This window comes from Peromyscus californicus, unplaced genomic scaffold (genome assembly GCF_007827085.1).
Source record: "Peromyscus californicus insignis strain IS unplaced genomic scaffold, ASM782708v3 Scaffold_9__1_contigs__length_137607984, whole genome shotgun sequence".
In the NCBI taxonomy this organism is placed as follows: domain Eukaryota; kingdom Metazoa; phylum Chordata; class Mammalia; order Rodentia; family Cricetidae; genus Peromyscus; species Peromyscus californicus.
This window is the reverse complement of record NW_026294617.1, coordinates 80900682-80915679: the sequence shown is the minus strand read 5'-3', so window position 1 is coordinate 80915679 and position 14998 is coordinate 80900682. Positions and strand designations below refer to the sequence as shown.

Here is a 14998-nt window from a genome sequence, read left to right as displayed (position 1 = left end):
CTTGATATTCAACTAGATAAAATAATTTAAAAAGTTCTCGTATTTAATACCAGTTGTTTTTTTTTTCAGATCCTGCTTTACAAAAACTTAGTATTTTGCCAGTGCTTGAACAGGTTAGTGAAAGTGTGTACATACAATCTGTTAGACCTTGAATTATTTGAAAAAGAAAAATTGGTAGTTGTGGGATTAGTAGTCTTGTGCAGTTTAATTTTTATTATGTTTATTTATGCATATATGTGCTTGTATGTATTTGTATGTGTGTGTCTGTGCATATACCATGGTATATGTGTGTAGGTCAGACAACAACTTGCAGAGCTAGGGCTCAAATCAGGTTATCGTTGTGGCCAGTGCCATTACTCATGGAGCCAACATAGTCTTGTGTATTTAACTATCAATAGCTCTAAAAATATAATCTTATAGGAAACATTAATCTTTTAGGTTGCTAATTCTGGCGGTTGCCACTATCAGGAAGGACTAAGTGACTCCGATTTTGAGGTCAGATATTTCCTTCTTATTATTGAAATTGCATTTATTATTTGAATATACCTTTTTAAGTATTAATATTTGGTTAATATTTTAAAATATATTCTTTGAAATTTTTCTTTTTGTGGTTCTGGGGACTAAATCAGAGCCTCATGCATTTTAGGCAACTGCTCTACCACAAAGTTGCATCCCCATTCCAGATATTTTTTCCTCTTAAAGTATTTGAAGTGCTAAGCTTTTGTATTTTCCTGGATAAAAACAACAGTTCTTTTGGAGAAATTTAATTTTAAACAAAAAATTAAGACTAGAGGAGTAGAGATGGATACAATATGTGAGAAGGCCAGCATTTTACAAAAATAATCTTTAATGAAATTGTTGTGTGGATGCTTGATTGTATAAGAAATGTGTTTGTAGGATATGACATAGTTTTGATATTAGTTATAAAAATCATTCTTGTAGCATATCTTCTAAATTTATGGAAATTAAATGGCCTGATGACTGTTATATGTCTATTGCTAAGCTTCATAATGTCATAGAATAAAAATTGGAACCAGTTTATATTTTGATAACAGGTTATCAGTAAGCAAATATTGGTAATTTTTTTTTTTCCCCGAGACAGGGTTTCTCTGTGTAGCTTTGCGCCTTTCCTGGATCTCGCTCTGTAGACCAGGCTGGCCTTGAACTCACAGAGATCCACCTGGCTCTGCCTCCCAAGTGCTGGGATTAAAGGTGTGTGCCACATGAAGCTTGAGGATAGTTTTATTTTAGAGCTGTGTTATTTACATAGCACTTGAGATACCCCGAGTTAGATCTCCAGCTCCAAAATGAAAAATAAACCCACATTCCTCTGGTATATCTAATATGTGGATTAAAAAAAGAAGGCAAGAAATCTAAATAAAACCTTAGGCTCATTGAAAATTACATATTATGGGGCTGGAGAGATGGGTCAGAGGTTAAGAACACTGACTGCTCTTCTAGAGGTCCTGAGTTCAATTCTCAGCAACCACATGGTGGCTCGCAACCATCTGTAATGAGATCTGGTGCCCTCTTCTCGCCTGCAGACATACATGCAGGCAGAACACTGTATACATAATAAATAAATCTTAAAAAAAATTTAAAAAAATTTAAAAGAAAATTACATATTATATTTTCTATTTTTCTTGTCATTATATTTTAAACATTACAGTCTTGATCCTCAAGTTATTTCTCTAATCAAAATGCTTTAAGACAATTGTTAACATTTATATATTTCTTGTGGAGTGGTGTATTTGAGCTTTTATCCAGTCAGATTCTCTTATTGATTAAATTGTTTCTAACTTTAGCATTTTTCAGCTTTGACTTTATTCAGTAATTTTAGTGAAGTAGAATATACTGTCTTGATACTATGAGTTAATCCTGTTAAGTATAAATTGAGTGCACAGTTTGTCACCATTAATACAGATGTACTTGTAGGTAACTGTAGTTGGTTATATTAAAATCTTAGAGAATTAACTTTTGGAAATTCACTTAAATAGAATTCAGAGCCAATGAGCAGACTGTATTCAAAACTGTATAAGGAGGCTGAAAAGATCAAAAAATGGAAAGTGAACATAGAATCTGAACTGAAGCAGAAAGAAAATAAGTTGCAAGAAAACAGAAAGATAATTGAAGCCCAGCGAAAAGCCATTCAGGAACTGCAGGTATAATGAAGTTTTGAATTATAAATATGACAAATATTTTTTTTTGTATAATGAAGTTTTGAATTATAAATATGGCAGGTACTTGAATCAAAATAAAATAAAAAGATAAAAATATGACACACAGTAAATATTAGCACAGTACTGTTGGAAATAGAGTATTAATTCAAAGCAAATTGGGCTAATTTTATGTGGCAGATATTTTGAGAACAAGGTTTTTTGAAATTTCATTAACAAAAGTTGCAGTTCAGCTTTAGGAGTGAATACAGCACAAATTCCACAAAATTCAATGAAGATGATTAAAGGAATAATTATTTTAGATAATAACCAATTTAATGACATTAATTTATTACAAAGAGTTTAAAATTTTAAGTCCTGTTGATGTTAATTTGATGTGATATATATCAGAATATATTTACACACAAAACTTTGAAACTTTAGTTTTGATATAGCATAGAATGAGAAAGTCAAAGTAGAAGCAGATAATACACTTCAAAATTATTAGAGATAATATTGTACTAAATATTACTGAATGCTTTTACTGGTCATTCAGCAAATTTTAAGCTGATGAGAGTGAAAGGTTCCTTCTTCCCTTTTTACATTTACTAGGGTATGAATGTATGTGTGTATAGGTCAGAGGACAACTTGTGGGAGTTAGTCTTCTCTGTATCATGTAGGTTCTGAGGATTGAACTCAAGATTGCTAGATGTGGTGGCATATGTCCTAACTGGCTGAGCCATTTTGTATTCCCCTTCCCCTTTCTTGAGATAGATAGGGTTTAGTCTTGTGTATCTCAGTCTGGCCTCAGATTCACTGTATATGTTGAAACTGGCCCTTGAACTCCTGATCCTGCTTCCACAGTAGTTGGTTGTTTTTTACTCTTTGGCTCTTTGCTATTTGGGGGACCTGCCACCCGGCTCCCAAATAATTACACACAGAGACTTCTTATTCTTTCTTATGAATGCCTGGCCTTAGCTTGGCTTGTTGCTAGCCAGCTTTTTTTAAACTTAAATTATCCCATCTACCTTTTAAGCCTTGCTCTATTTTTGTATACCTTTCTTTACTTCTTACTCCATGGCTTGCTGTGTGTCTGGGTGGCTGGCCTCTGGAGTCCTCCTCCTTATCCTGCTCCTCCTCCTGATCTCTCTTTTTCTCCTTTGTTTATTCTTTCTGCCTGCCAGGCCTGCCTATCCTTTCTCCTGCCTTGCTATTGACTGTTCAGCTCTTTATTAGACAATCAGCTGTTTTAGACAGGCAAAGTAACACAGCTTCACAGAGTTAAACAAATGCGACATAAACAAATGTAACATAAAAGAATGCAACACATGTTTGCATCATTAAACAAATGTTCCACAGAATAAAAAAATTAACACATCCCTTGGGGCTGGAGAGATGGCTCAGAGGTTAAGAGCACTGACTGCTCTTCCAGAGGTCCTGAGTTCAATTCCCAGCAACCACATGGTGGCTCACAACCATCTGTAATGAGGCCTGGTGCCCTCTTCTGGTGTACAGGAATACATGCAAGCAGAACACTGAATTAAAAATAAAAATAAAAATAAATTAAAAAAAAAATTAACTCATCCCAAACTAGTACTCCACAACATTTCACCTTCCAAAGAAACCCATTTTTTTTTTTTTTTTCCGAGACAGGGTTTCTCTGTGTAGCTTTGCACCGTTCCTGGATCTCGCTCTGTAGACCAGGCTGGCCTCGAACTCACAAAGATCCGCCTGCCTCTGCCTCCCGAGTGCTGGGATTAAAGGCATGCGCCACCACCGCCCGGCGAAACCCATATTTTTATGGATAATTCAAAAGGTGTAACAAAAATTTCCTTTTATGTGGAAAGAAAATCTTATAGAACTTACATAATATGCTAGTATAGAAAATCTGCTTAATGATTATACTCACTGATTTTTTTAAGTGAAATGTGATTAACTTTTTCTATTTTGTAAATTAGTTTGAAAATGAGAAAGTAAGCTTGAAATTAGAAGAAGAAATTCAAGAAAATAAAGATTTAATAAAGGAGTAAGTAATAATTTAATGATTTTACCTCCAAATTTATTATTAAGATAGTTTTTATTTGTTGAGTACTTTCTTTGTGTTATGTAGCATAACAATTTCTGCCTGAGTGTGTGGGGAGCCAAGAGGGAGTGGATAAAGTCCTGAGTGAATGTGTAGTGTTTGTCATGGGCACAGCCTCAGACCCTGGGAAGTGGCAAAGCCTTCCCAGGGTGAAATGTGAGAGATGGCAAAACCTTCCTCTGCTCTGAAAGAGAATCTTGACTGTGTGCAAATAAGAGTATTTATGAATGGTTGATCAGTGTTCAAACACTAATAACTGTAGCTTCCCTGTCCTGGATGATCAAAACCTGAGACTGCAGCTGTGTGGCAGTGGCACATGCCTTTAATCCCAGCACTCGGGAGGCAGAGGCAGGTGAATCTCTGTGAGTTTGAGGCCAGCCTGGTCTACAGAGTGAGATCCAGGACAGTCACTAAAACTACACAGAGAAACCCTGTCTCGAAAAACCAAAAAGAAAACAAAAAACAAAAACAACCCCCCCCCAAAACCTGAGACTGCTCCCCTTCAGAGTCCTCCTACCAAGACTAGCTAGCTCCTCCTTTTGTGTCGTACATAATAAACTCAATGAGGTTCTCAGTTGTTGCATAGTTGACATTGCTCCATCAGAGTGAGTGCAGTCCATCTGATGCTAGCTTTTCTGTATATGTGTCTATGTGTCCTTTCTTCATTCCCTTGCCACCTCTGTTAGGTCTCCAGGACCAAAGCATCAGGTCATGGCATGAGTGCTGTGGAAAAAGTAGATATACCCATTCTATCTTTTTAGATTTAGCAAGTTGCCTAATGATGAATAACTTCTCACTTTCTGAAATGTCAGGTGTCAGGAGGAATCATTTCCTGAAATCAACAAAGATGCCTAAAAATTTGTTACCTAGAACTACCTTTGCATATTGTCCATCTTCCTGTGTCACTGTTGCCCTAGGAGCAACACTTGTAAAATAGAGTCAGCCCAATTTGGAACTGCTTTTTCCTCTCAAATACCTTTTTTTTTTTTGTACCGAAAAACTGTATGTTGGAAAACTAAACGAAATTGTTCTTTATATTATTAAATTAATACAAATAGAGATCTTATTCACACAATGGATAGTTGCTGAAAAAATTACCTTACTTTTGGTTTTGAAGGTTAGAGGAATTGCCTCCATCAGATTGGACTGTAGGCAAAATCTGTGGTTCATTGTCCTGGTTAATTATTGATGTGGGAGGGCCTTGCCACTGTGGGCAGTGATGTTCTTGGCAGATGCTTGGAGCTGTAGCAGGCTGAGCAAGCCATGAGGAGCAAGCCAATAATCAGCATTGCTCCATGGTTCCTGCCTTTGCTCTTGCTTGGGTTCCTGACCTGATTTCCCTCAGTGATTGTGATCAGGACATGTAAGTCAAACCCTTTTCCAAGTTGCTTTTAGTCACGGTGTAGCACAGCAATAGAACTAGCACAGGCATCAAGAACAGTTTAGGAGCAATTAGTAAATGAAAAGTTTAGCCCTGCCTTCTCCTAGACAAATCTGGAACCTTTTTTCTGAGAGGGTATTAATTGTAATAGTAACTTCCTAGAGACTGGTAAGGAGTTGTTACTTAGAGGGAAGCAGTTATTAAATGATTTTGACAATAGTAGTCTCTACTTTTTTTTTGATATAATTGTTCCTGTGTGATATACAGTATATATAAAATATAATGTTTTAAAAATTTCTCTAAAATTGTAACTATATGTCTGTAACTTCCATGTATTATTTTGCTTTGAGATCAGATTATACTTAGGGAAACTTTTTTTTTTTTTCAGGAATAATGCTACAAGACATTTGTGTAATCTGCTTAAGGAAACCTGTGCTAGATCTGCAGAAAAGACAAATAAATGTAGGTATCTTTCTTATTTTATGTGGTTGTATCAATTTATTACTCATTTAATGGTGGAGATAGGAAAAGTTGCCTTTTCAGTTTTTGGAATTAATTTTGATTTCATTGAATTTTATGTGTCTCAGACCTTATTTTTAATGTAAGAAGTAGCTACGTTTTCTGTTTTTGAAAGGTAATAAATACCAATAAGAATATATATTTGTAGTTAATATTCATTTCAATTGTGATTTTATGACTAGCCTATTTTGTCCAGAACTACCATGGCATTGAATCAAGAATAAGATACAAATCCATGTCCATAATAGGAAATCTAATGCTGTGGGGTAGGCATGGTATAGTGATACATTTTATAACTACATTAAAGCCAATAATAGAGTATACAAAGGACATTGGTATGTACCATAAGAATATAGAAAAATTGAAAAATTTCATCTAGTAATGGAGCCTTTGTAACACTGTAGTGTATAATAATTTGTAGCAATGCTGCTGTAAACAAGCCTCTAGTGCTGCCAGTTGTATGAAAGTATGCCACATATATTAATTATATAGTACTTGATAATCAAGCATATTGCTGCTTTGTAAATTTTCTAGACCATATTTTAGGTGTCTATTTAAAAGTGTATTTCCACATTAAAAAAAAGTTAACTTTACAAGAGCCTCAAACAGATCCTTCAGAGGTATTCTAGAAGAAGGTATTGTATCATAGGAGATGACAGCTCCATGTGTGTTCCTGTTCTTGAAAATCTTCCAGTGGAGCAAGATGTGGAAATAGAATACAGTGATGTTTATTATCTTGAGACTGTGTATACCTCAGATAAATTTGTGTGTAAATATCTTCATTTTTAACTAGAAAGTTTAAAAAGTAAAAGAAAAAAAAATAGAAAATACTAGGCATGGTGATAAATGCTTTTAATCCTAGCATTTCAGCTGAGGCTGAAAGATTGCAAGTTTGAGGCCAACCTGGGCTATGTAGTGAGAGTCTGTTTCAAAAGACCAAGAAACAAAGTATTTATATAATGACATGAAGAAAGAAAATATTTTTGTTTGGCTGTACAGTATTTTGTTTTGACTCTTGTAAAAATTTAAAGTTTATAAAATAAAATAGTTGCAATAAGCTTAGGTTAATTTATTATCAAAGAAAAAATTAAAATAAATTTAGTATAGTCCAAATGGACAATGTTTATAAAGTCAACAGCAGTATGCAGTAATGTTCTAAGCCTTCACATTCACATTCACTTACTCCTCACTCACTGACTCACTCAGTAAAACTTACATGGATTGCATGTTAGATTAAGAATAAGGATAACAAGACTCAGTAAAACTTACATGGATTGCATGTTAGATTGATTAAGAATAAGGATAACAAGACTGGCGTGGTGGCATTTGCCTATAATTGCAGGACTTGGGAGGTAGAGGCAGGATTTTGAGTTCAAGGCCAGCCTGAGCTACGTAGTGAGACCTTCCTTAAAAAAGTGAAGGACTGGGAATGTAGCTTAGTGGTGGAGTGTTTGCCTACCATACTTAAGGCTCTGAGTTTGATCATAGTACTAAAGAATTTAAAAAATTTTTACCTTCATGTATTCTTTCTTTGGTGTTCGTCTTTATGCAGATTTGAATTTCTTACCTATATTATTTCCTTCTCTCAAAATAACTTGCAACATTTTTGAAGCTTGTCTACTGACAATAAATTTATTTTGTCTAGAGAAAGTTTAAAAAAATTTAAATAACATTTATTTTGTGTGTGTGTGTGTGTGTGTGTGTGTGTGTGCGCGAGAGAGAGAGAGAGAGAGAGAGAGAGAGAGAGAGAGAGAGAGAGTGCGCACATGTGTGTGCACAAACAAGTGTGCTGTAGCACATTTGTGGAGGCCAAAGGACAACTTATAGGAGTTAATAGCTCTGATTCACTCTTTAGTCCAGGCTGACCATCCTTAGGCCTCATTCTTCTGATCCTGAACCTTGCAAATTAAAATGTGTTTATTTGCCTTTATTCTCTAATTCTAATTTTTTTCTTCATTAATATTTTCCCCCTATGTTTCTTTATCTTTGGTTTCATATAGTTTGAAATGATAGAATTAGATGTATTTTTTTTCCTTTTTTCTCTTTTGGTGTTTATTTTTCTCAAATCTCGTAGATAGGTGGTTTAGTGTCTGACATTAATTTGGGGAAATTCTTAGTTGCTATTGTTTGAAATAGTACTTTTGTTTCTTTCTTCTAGTGTTTCCTTATGCCTATATTTCATCTTTTATAACTTTCTCACAGTTTTATTCTGTTCTTTCTTTCTGAAACTTTCTTTATTTTTTTATTAAAATCTTTATTACATTTACTATTTTTTATGTGTATTGGTAATTCCTGTCATCTCTGTCCTTTCTCATCCTTGTTCTGATATTTGCTCTGTGTTTTTTGTTGTTCTTGTGCCTTACTACTTTACAGCTGCATATGGAACTGATATAAATTGGTCTTCAGTAACAGAGGTATTGTATAGAGGACAGGGAGAGGTGTAGGACATATTCTGTAGACCTGTGATTAGGCCTCAATCTTTTAGCAAATCCTTGCCTATAAATTAAGAACTTTTAAAGTACTTTCCCTTCCCTTTAGGCGGGGCAGTATACAAAATGGCTAGAGTGTGCTGGAGTTATTATTTTCCCTTCTCCCTTTGACCTTCCTCTTCTCTTCTTCTGTTCTCTTCCCTGCCCTCTCCTCCCTTTCCTTCTCTTCCTCTCCCCTCCCCTCCTCCCCTCTCCTCCTCCTTTCCTTTCCTTTTCTCTTCTCACCTTCTTTCTCTTCCCTCCCCTTTCCATTCCTTTCCCTTTTTCTGCCTTTCATTCTCCTATATGGTAGTCTAGAGATAGTTGGAACAGTATATTTTTAATTCTTCTGTATGGAAGGCTGGAATCAGTTCCTTCTCCTTTCCCAGGTCAGTCAATGATTTTGCCCTAGTTAAATAGTTTCTCCCACAGGGAAGCTCTATTAGGAACAGAATGCCTATAGTGTATTTCAAATAGTCCCTCTTCACTTCCTCTTGTTGGAACATCTGAACTTAGGAATATTTTAAGAAGTTAAGCCTGTAAGGATGTTGTGCCTACCATGACTATCCCTTTGAAGTTTTTTTTTTTTGTTTTTGTTTTTGTTTTTGTTTTTGTTTTTCGAGACAGGGTTTCTCTGTGTAGCTTTGCGCCTTTCCTGGAACTCACTTGGTAGTCCAGGCTGGCCTTGAACTCACAGAGATCCACCTGGCTCTGCCTCCCGAGTGCTGGGATTAAAGGCGTGCGCCACCACCGCCCGGCCCCCTTTGAAGTTTTTAATCTCAGATTTATCCACATTGAGTGACTAGCAATGCCAATTATAGTTCAGGTGTTTTTGCTTTTTTAAATGCTGGCTCTGGTTCACAGAGTTTTCTGTTGTTGCCTTTCTGCTCGAATAAATTGTAAATTGTGACTTTGCTTACCTATTTTTGAAGGTTTGCTCTGTGACCTTGCTTCTCTTTTGGGTCAAAGAATTTTCAGTTTACCTTCTTTTTTTACTTAGGGAATAGAAACTTCCAAGATTTTTGCATAACAGATCAAAACCTAGACCTTTTCTGCTGCTATTTTGAGAAACTCAGAACTGAATTATGTACTCACAGAATTTTAAATGTTTTAATGTTTTCTGAGGTATTATAAATATTGTCTTGATGTTATGTTTTAAAATTTAACTTTGAAGTTTTTAATGATAATTACAGATGAGTATGAACGGGAAGAAACCAGACAAGTTTATGTGGATCTAAATAATAACATTGAGGTAAGTGTTAATAAAAACATGATTATTTTAAGTAAAAGAATTTCTAAGCAGAGTGATAGCTGCAGAGGTCTTGTCATTTGTAATTGCTAAAAGATCTTCATTTAATTGATCCTTGATTGAATCACCAGTAAAATTCTTAAGGTTCTAAACTATGAACACTAAGGTTTTGTATATAGTAGTGTGTTCACATGAGTATGGGTGCATGTCTATGCATGTATATATGGAGGCTCAGGTTGATGTCAGGAATTTTCCTTCTGTGCTCTACCACCTTATCTTTTGAAGTAGGGTATCTCAATCAAACCCAGAGCTTGCTGATATGGCTAATCTCCCTAGCCAGCTTGCTTCAGAGATCTACTGTCTCTGCTTTCCAAGGCTGGAATAACAGGCAGGCCACTATTCCCACTTAGAATTTTTAAAGGTTCTAGAGATTCCAATTCTGGTCTTCTATATTGCTATATGGCACATGATTTCACTGTAAAGCCACCTCTCCAACTCTGTAATACCTCTTAAATTAACATGTTAGTAATACAATTTAATTTATTAAATATTTATTGGTTGCTTTGTGTCAGAGACCAGCACATTGTGACATATAACCATTGATTAGAAGAAAAAAAGTTGAGTACTACTAATCTGTATTTTGCTCCTGCTTACCTTTATCTTATTTTCTACTTCGTTTTTATGCTATAATCCTTTTCTGTTTTATTTTTTAGCTTTATCAAATACTTTCTGGTTTTGATGCTTTGCTTGTTCTTTCCAGAACTTGTGTGTTCAAGCTCTTAAGTGTGTATGAACATTGTTTTTTCTCTCTAACTGTACAGTTAATCTAAACATCATTATTCAGTTATTCTCTATCTCCCTATTTCATTTAACTTTTATGAAGAATATTTAAAGCTACATGACAGTTGCTTGATACACACCTGCTTATTTTATATGTATGCACATTCTTTCTCATACGCAACATAAAATTTCCAGTACAGTGGGCTTTGTATTGTATCCTAAGTACCTAAAATAGTTCCAGACACATAATAGGCATTCAGTAAATATTAGTAAATGAATGAATAAAATAGTTTGATTTTTGTAAAGCAAAATTTATTGAATGTTAAGTAAATATGTACTATCAGATGATGCAAATACAATTTTGAATTCTTATGAAGCTGTCTCATGTTATTGGGGAAGAAAGAAATTTAATAAGCACAGAGAAGTCTAAAATGATAGTTTTGATCTTATTACTTGTTTGTATAAGCCCCTTAAAATCTTATGGACTGTGGTAGGAGATTATTGTGTGTTAAAATGTGTTAAGAGAATAGAGTGACAGTATTCTCTTGTTCTTGTTCAGTGTTATATGACATTAGTCATTCTATAATATTTTTTTATATGCATACATATATGTAAATATCCATAAAATATTAAGTACATATAATTTGTATTGTTAATCCCACCAGGTGAGAATAAGACCACCACCACAATTTTAAGCTAAATTTGAAGCAAGCTTCAATTAAATACTGGGCAGGTTGATGAACTCTGGCCAGGTCCATTCCAGGGTTCCCATGAAATGGTGACTAATCACATTTTGCAGAGGCTTAGAAAGGCAAACCCATAAGGCCACTGTACTTCCCACCAGGTCCAATCAGGGGCAAGAACACATCCTGATGTATACTTCCTGCCTGCATACTTCCTGCTTACATCCAATCAGGCAAGCGTACATGCTGACGTACTTCCTGCCCATGTACCTCCTGCCTACATATGATAAAGCACATTCAGTGCAGATGAGTCAAACAAACTTGTTTAGGGGAGCAAAAACGTGGCTTGTTATCTCCAGTAAACAATAGCCTCTAGTATTTCAGTAAGTATCTATCCTTGGGCAAGGGTTGGAGGTATTTGGCTCTCACATTATCCTTGAGTTGTATCATGAGTCAAATCCTTGACTCTTCAATGGGTACCTGTTTATATTGAGATCTAATAACCATCATCTTAATGATACCCAGACAGGAATTATCATCTAGTTAAGGTATGAATGTGCAAGAGCTAACAGGAATTTGTAGAAACAGAGGGTCCAAGGCCCTGAAATGGCTAACATCAGAATTACCATCTAGGAGGAGCCTGGAAATGAGAATGGTCACCAATTACTTATTTCATCTCAGGTCCCACTATTTTGCAATGTTTCTTTGAGTACAGCCAGATTATCTGTAATTAATTCCAAATAGTTTGTATAGAAACAACAATTTTCTCTTAAAGTTATACAGTAACCTCTCTGTTTTACGTAGAGCAGGTCAAGTGTCCTATTATATTGTAGAAATATTCCAGTGAGTGAATTTACCTGTTGATATTTCTGGACCTGTTTTCCTGGTATGACAATTGGCACTACTATACGTAGCTATTTTGTTTCCTATGCCAGGAAGTTTCTTTTTAGACTTAGTATTTCAGCCTGTTGGGGACAAGGGGAGACATAGTCTCTTCTGTAACTGCTCTGGCTGAAGCTAGGATATTGTTGTCAGGGCTCAGGATGGCTGAAATCCTAGTCAGAAACTGGGAGTGGGATCAGGAAATGGGGTGTTCATCAGAAGATTCTGGTTAACTGACCCAGCTGAAGAGACAAGGAGCAGTCACATTGGCTGTACTCTTTTATATTAGCTTTTAGCAAATCCAGAGCTCAGCAGTTAGCAGTCTGCAGCTGATTCCTGGATGGTGTCTGTCAGCCAAGTGAAAAAATTTGCTGAGACAGATACAGATTAGCAACAGAAGTTAAAGTTTAGGAACTTAAAGAAGAATCTTACATTTGGGACTTTCAGGCCCATGGTCCTAGTGTTTGGGGAGGGGAGGAGTCCTAAGATCAGGAAAGAGGTCTCACTCTCAGGAGTAGGCAGATCAGGAAACATAGACTGTACTCATCTGGAGTCCTTTCGACCTGTGAGAGATGTGTCCAAGTCTTACAACTCTTTTGATTCTCTTAAGCTTACATGAAATTTTTAGTTTACAAAAAGATACAAGTTTTAGATATATTCACATTAATCTGTGCTGAAATTGAAATCCACATTGTAGAAAAAGCAGCTAACAGGTGTCTATGTAACAGCTGTTGCTTTTGAGTCCTAGCAAAGACCATAGCTTTGGGTTAAAAAGCATGAACATGAATCAAGGTTCTATGATGACAATTAGGGTAGTCACCACTCTGATTACAGGAGAAGGCCAGTTCAGGCACCCTCTTCACTATTCTAGGAGTCTTTGCTGGGGTCATCCTTGTGAATTCCTGGAATTTTCCCTGGTACCAGGTTTCTCTCTAACCCCATAATGGCCACCTCTGTCAAGATATTTCTTTCATTGCTCCCCCTGTCTATCCCTCCCCCAACTTGACCATCCTGATCCTTCATGTTCCCATCTCCTATCCCCTTCCATCTTCTACCACTCTGCCCCCTCTCCCCCACCCCTAGTTTACCCAGGAGATCTTATCGATTTCCCCATTCCCAGTAACTGATGGAAGAAGCAGATGCAGAGATCCACAGCTAGGCATTGGACCAAGCTCCAGGAGTCCTGTTGAAGAGAGCGAGGAAGGACTGTAGGAGCCAGGGGGTCAAGATCAGCTGACCTGATCTTGTGGGAGCTCACTGGACTCTAGACTGACAGCTAGGGAGTCTACATGGGACTGACCTAGGCCCTCTGCATGTGGGTGACAGTTGTGTAGCTTGGTCTATTTCAGGGGCCCCTAGCAGTGGGAACAGGATGTGTCCCTGGCTTTTTGGAACCTATTCCATGTGGTGGGATGTCTCCCTCAGCCTTGATACAGGGGGGAGGAGCTTAGTCCTGCCTCATCTTGCTATGCCATGCTTTGTTGACTCCCATGGGAGGCCTTACCCTTTATGAGGAGTGGATGGGGGTGTGTAGAAAAGAGGGGGGAGGGGGGAACTGTGGTTGGTATGTAAAATAAATACAAAAAAATTAATAATAAAAAACAGAAAAGAAGGGCTAGAGAGATGGCTCAGAGGTTAAGAGCACTGGCTGCTCTTCCAGAGGACCTGAATTCAATTTCCAGCAACCACATGGTGACTCACAACCATCTATAATGTGATTTGGTGCCCTCTTCTGAAATGCAGGTATACATGCAGACAGAACACTGTGTACATAAAAAAATAAATAAGTATTTAAAAAAAAAGAAAAGAAAAAAAGCATTAACCCTTTTTTCCCTCTGTCCAGAGAGCCTGATATATAGATTGGACAGAAATGTTTTTAGCCTGATAAGAAGCACTTTTAGATCTATACTTAGGAAACAAATTTTAAATCTTGCGCTTCTGACTTATAATACTAATCATTACTCTGCCAGCTTACCAGATCTCCATTGATCAGTGTTAAAACTTTGAACTTTTGAAATCTTAGTATAACAATAGCATAGAAGGGGAAAAGAAATCTGAAATATTTCTTTTTTCATATACCTTAAATCACTTCCTTTTACCTTTACAACTTGTATTTACATATTTTAAATTGTTTTCTTGAGAAACGAAAAGAGAAATACAGCTTACAGAGAGACTTGGAACTTTCCTGATGCTTTTATAAGTACACCATTACAGAATATAGTAGTTTATTATATGACTCAGTTTATTAAGATAGCTAAGGCTTAATAAAGTTACCAAAGACAATGAGGTTAGACATACATTTTTTTTAAAGAGATTTATTTATTATGTATACAACATTCTGCCTCCATGTATGTCTGCATGCCAGGAGAGGACACCAGATTTCATTATAGATGGCTGTGAGCCACCATGCGGTTGCTGGGAATTGAACTCGGGACCCCTGGAAGAACAGCCAGTGTTTTTAACCTCTGAGCCATCTCTTCAGCCCTAGCCATACATTCTTAAGCCTAGATAGACCTTAGGTAAGGAGAGACATTCTTTATTCCAGTGGCTCTTCCTAATGCTGTGACCCTTGGACATTGTTCCATATGTTGTGGTGACTCCCCAAGCATAAAGTTATTCTTGTTATTTCACAACTACAATTTTGCCATTTGTTATCAATTATAATGCAAACATTTGACATGCAGACGTCTACTACCCCTATGAAAAGGTCTTTCGATCCTCAAAGGGTCATGACCCATAGGGTGAGAACTGCTGCTCTAAGCTGTTTACCAGACTGCTTAGGTCATTGTCTTGCTGC

At 36.4% G+C, this 14998-nt stretch overlaps 1 protein-coding gene across 1 annotated transcript in view; it reads left to right on the top strand.

Moving 5' to 3' along the window:
- The window catches only part of Sycp1 (synaptonemal complex protein 1), a 108314-nt gene that overhangs the window by 5446 nt on the left and 87870 nt on the right, over positions 1-14998 (top strand). The window contains exons 4-9 of the mRNA XM_052731488.1: positions 70-113; positions 439-495; positions 1998-2162; positions 4115-4182; positions 6009-6082; positions 9801-9859. Coding sequence (XP_052587448.1) covers positions 70-113; positions 439-495; positions 1998-2162; positions 4115-4182; positions 6009-6082; positions 9801-9859 — 467 coding nt within the window. The remainder of the gene's footprint in view (positions 1-69; positions 114-438; positions 496-1997; positions 2163-4114; positions 4183-6008; positions 6083-9800; positions 9860-14998) is intronic.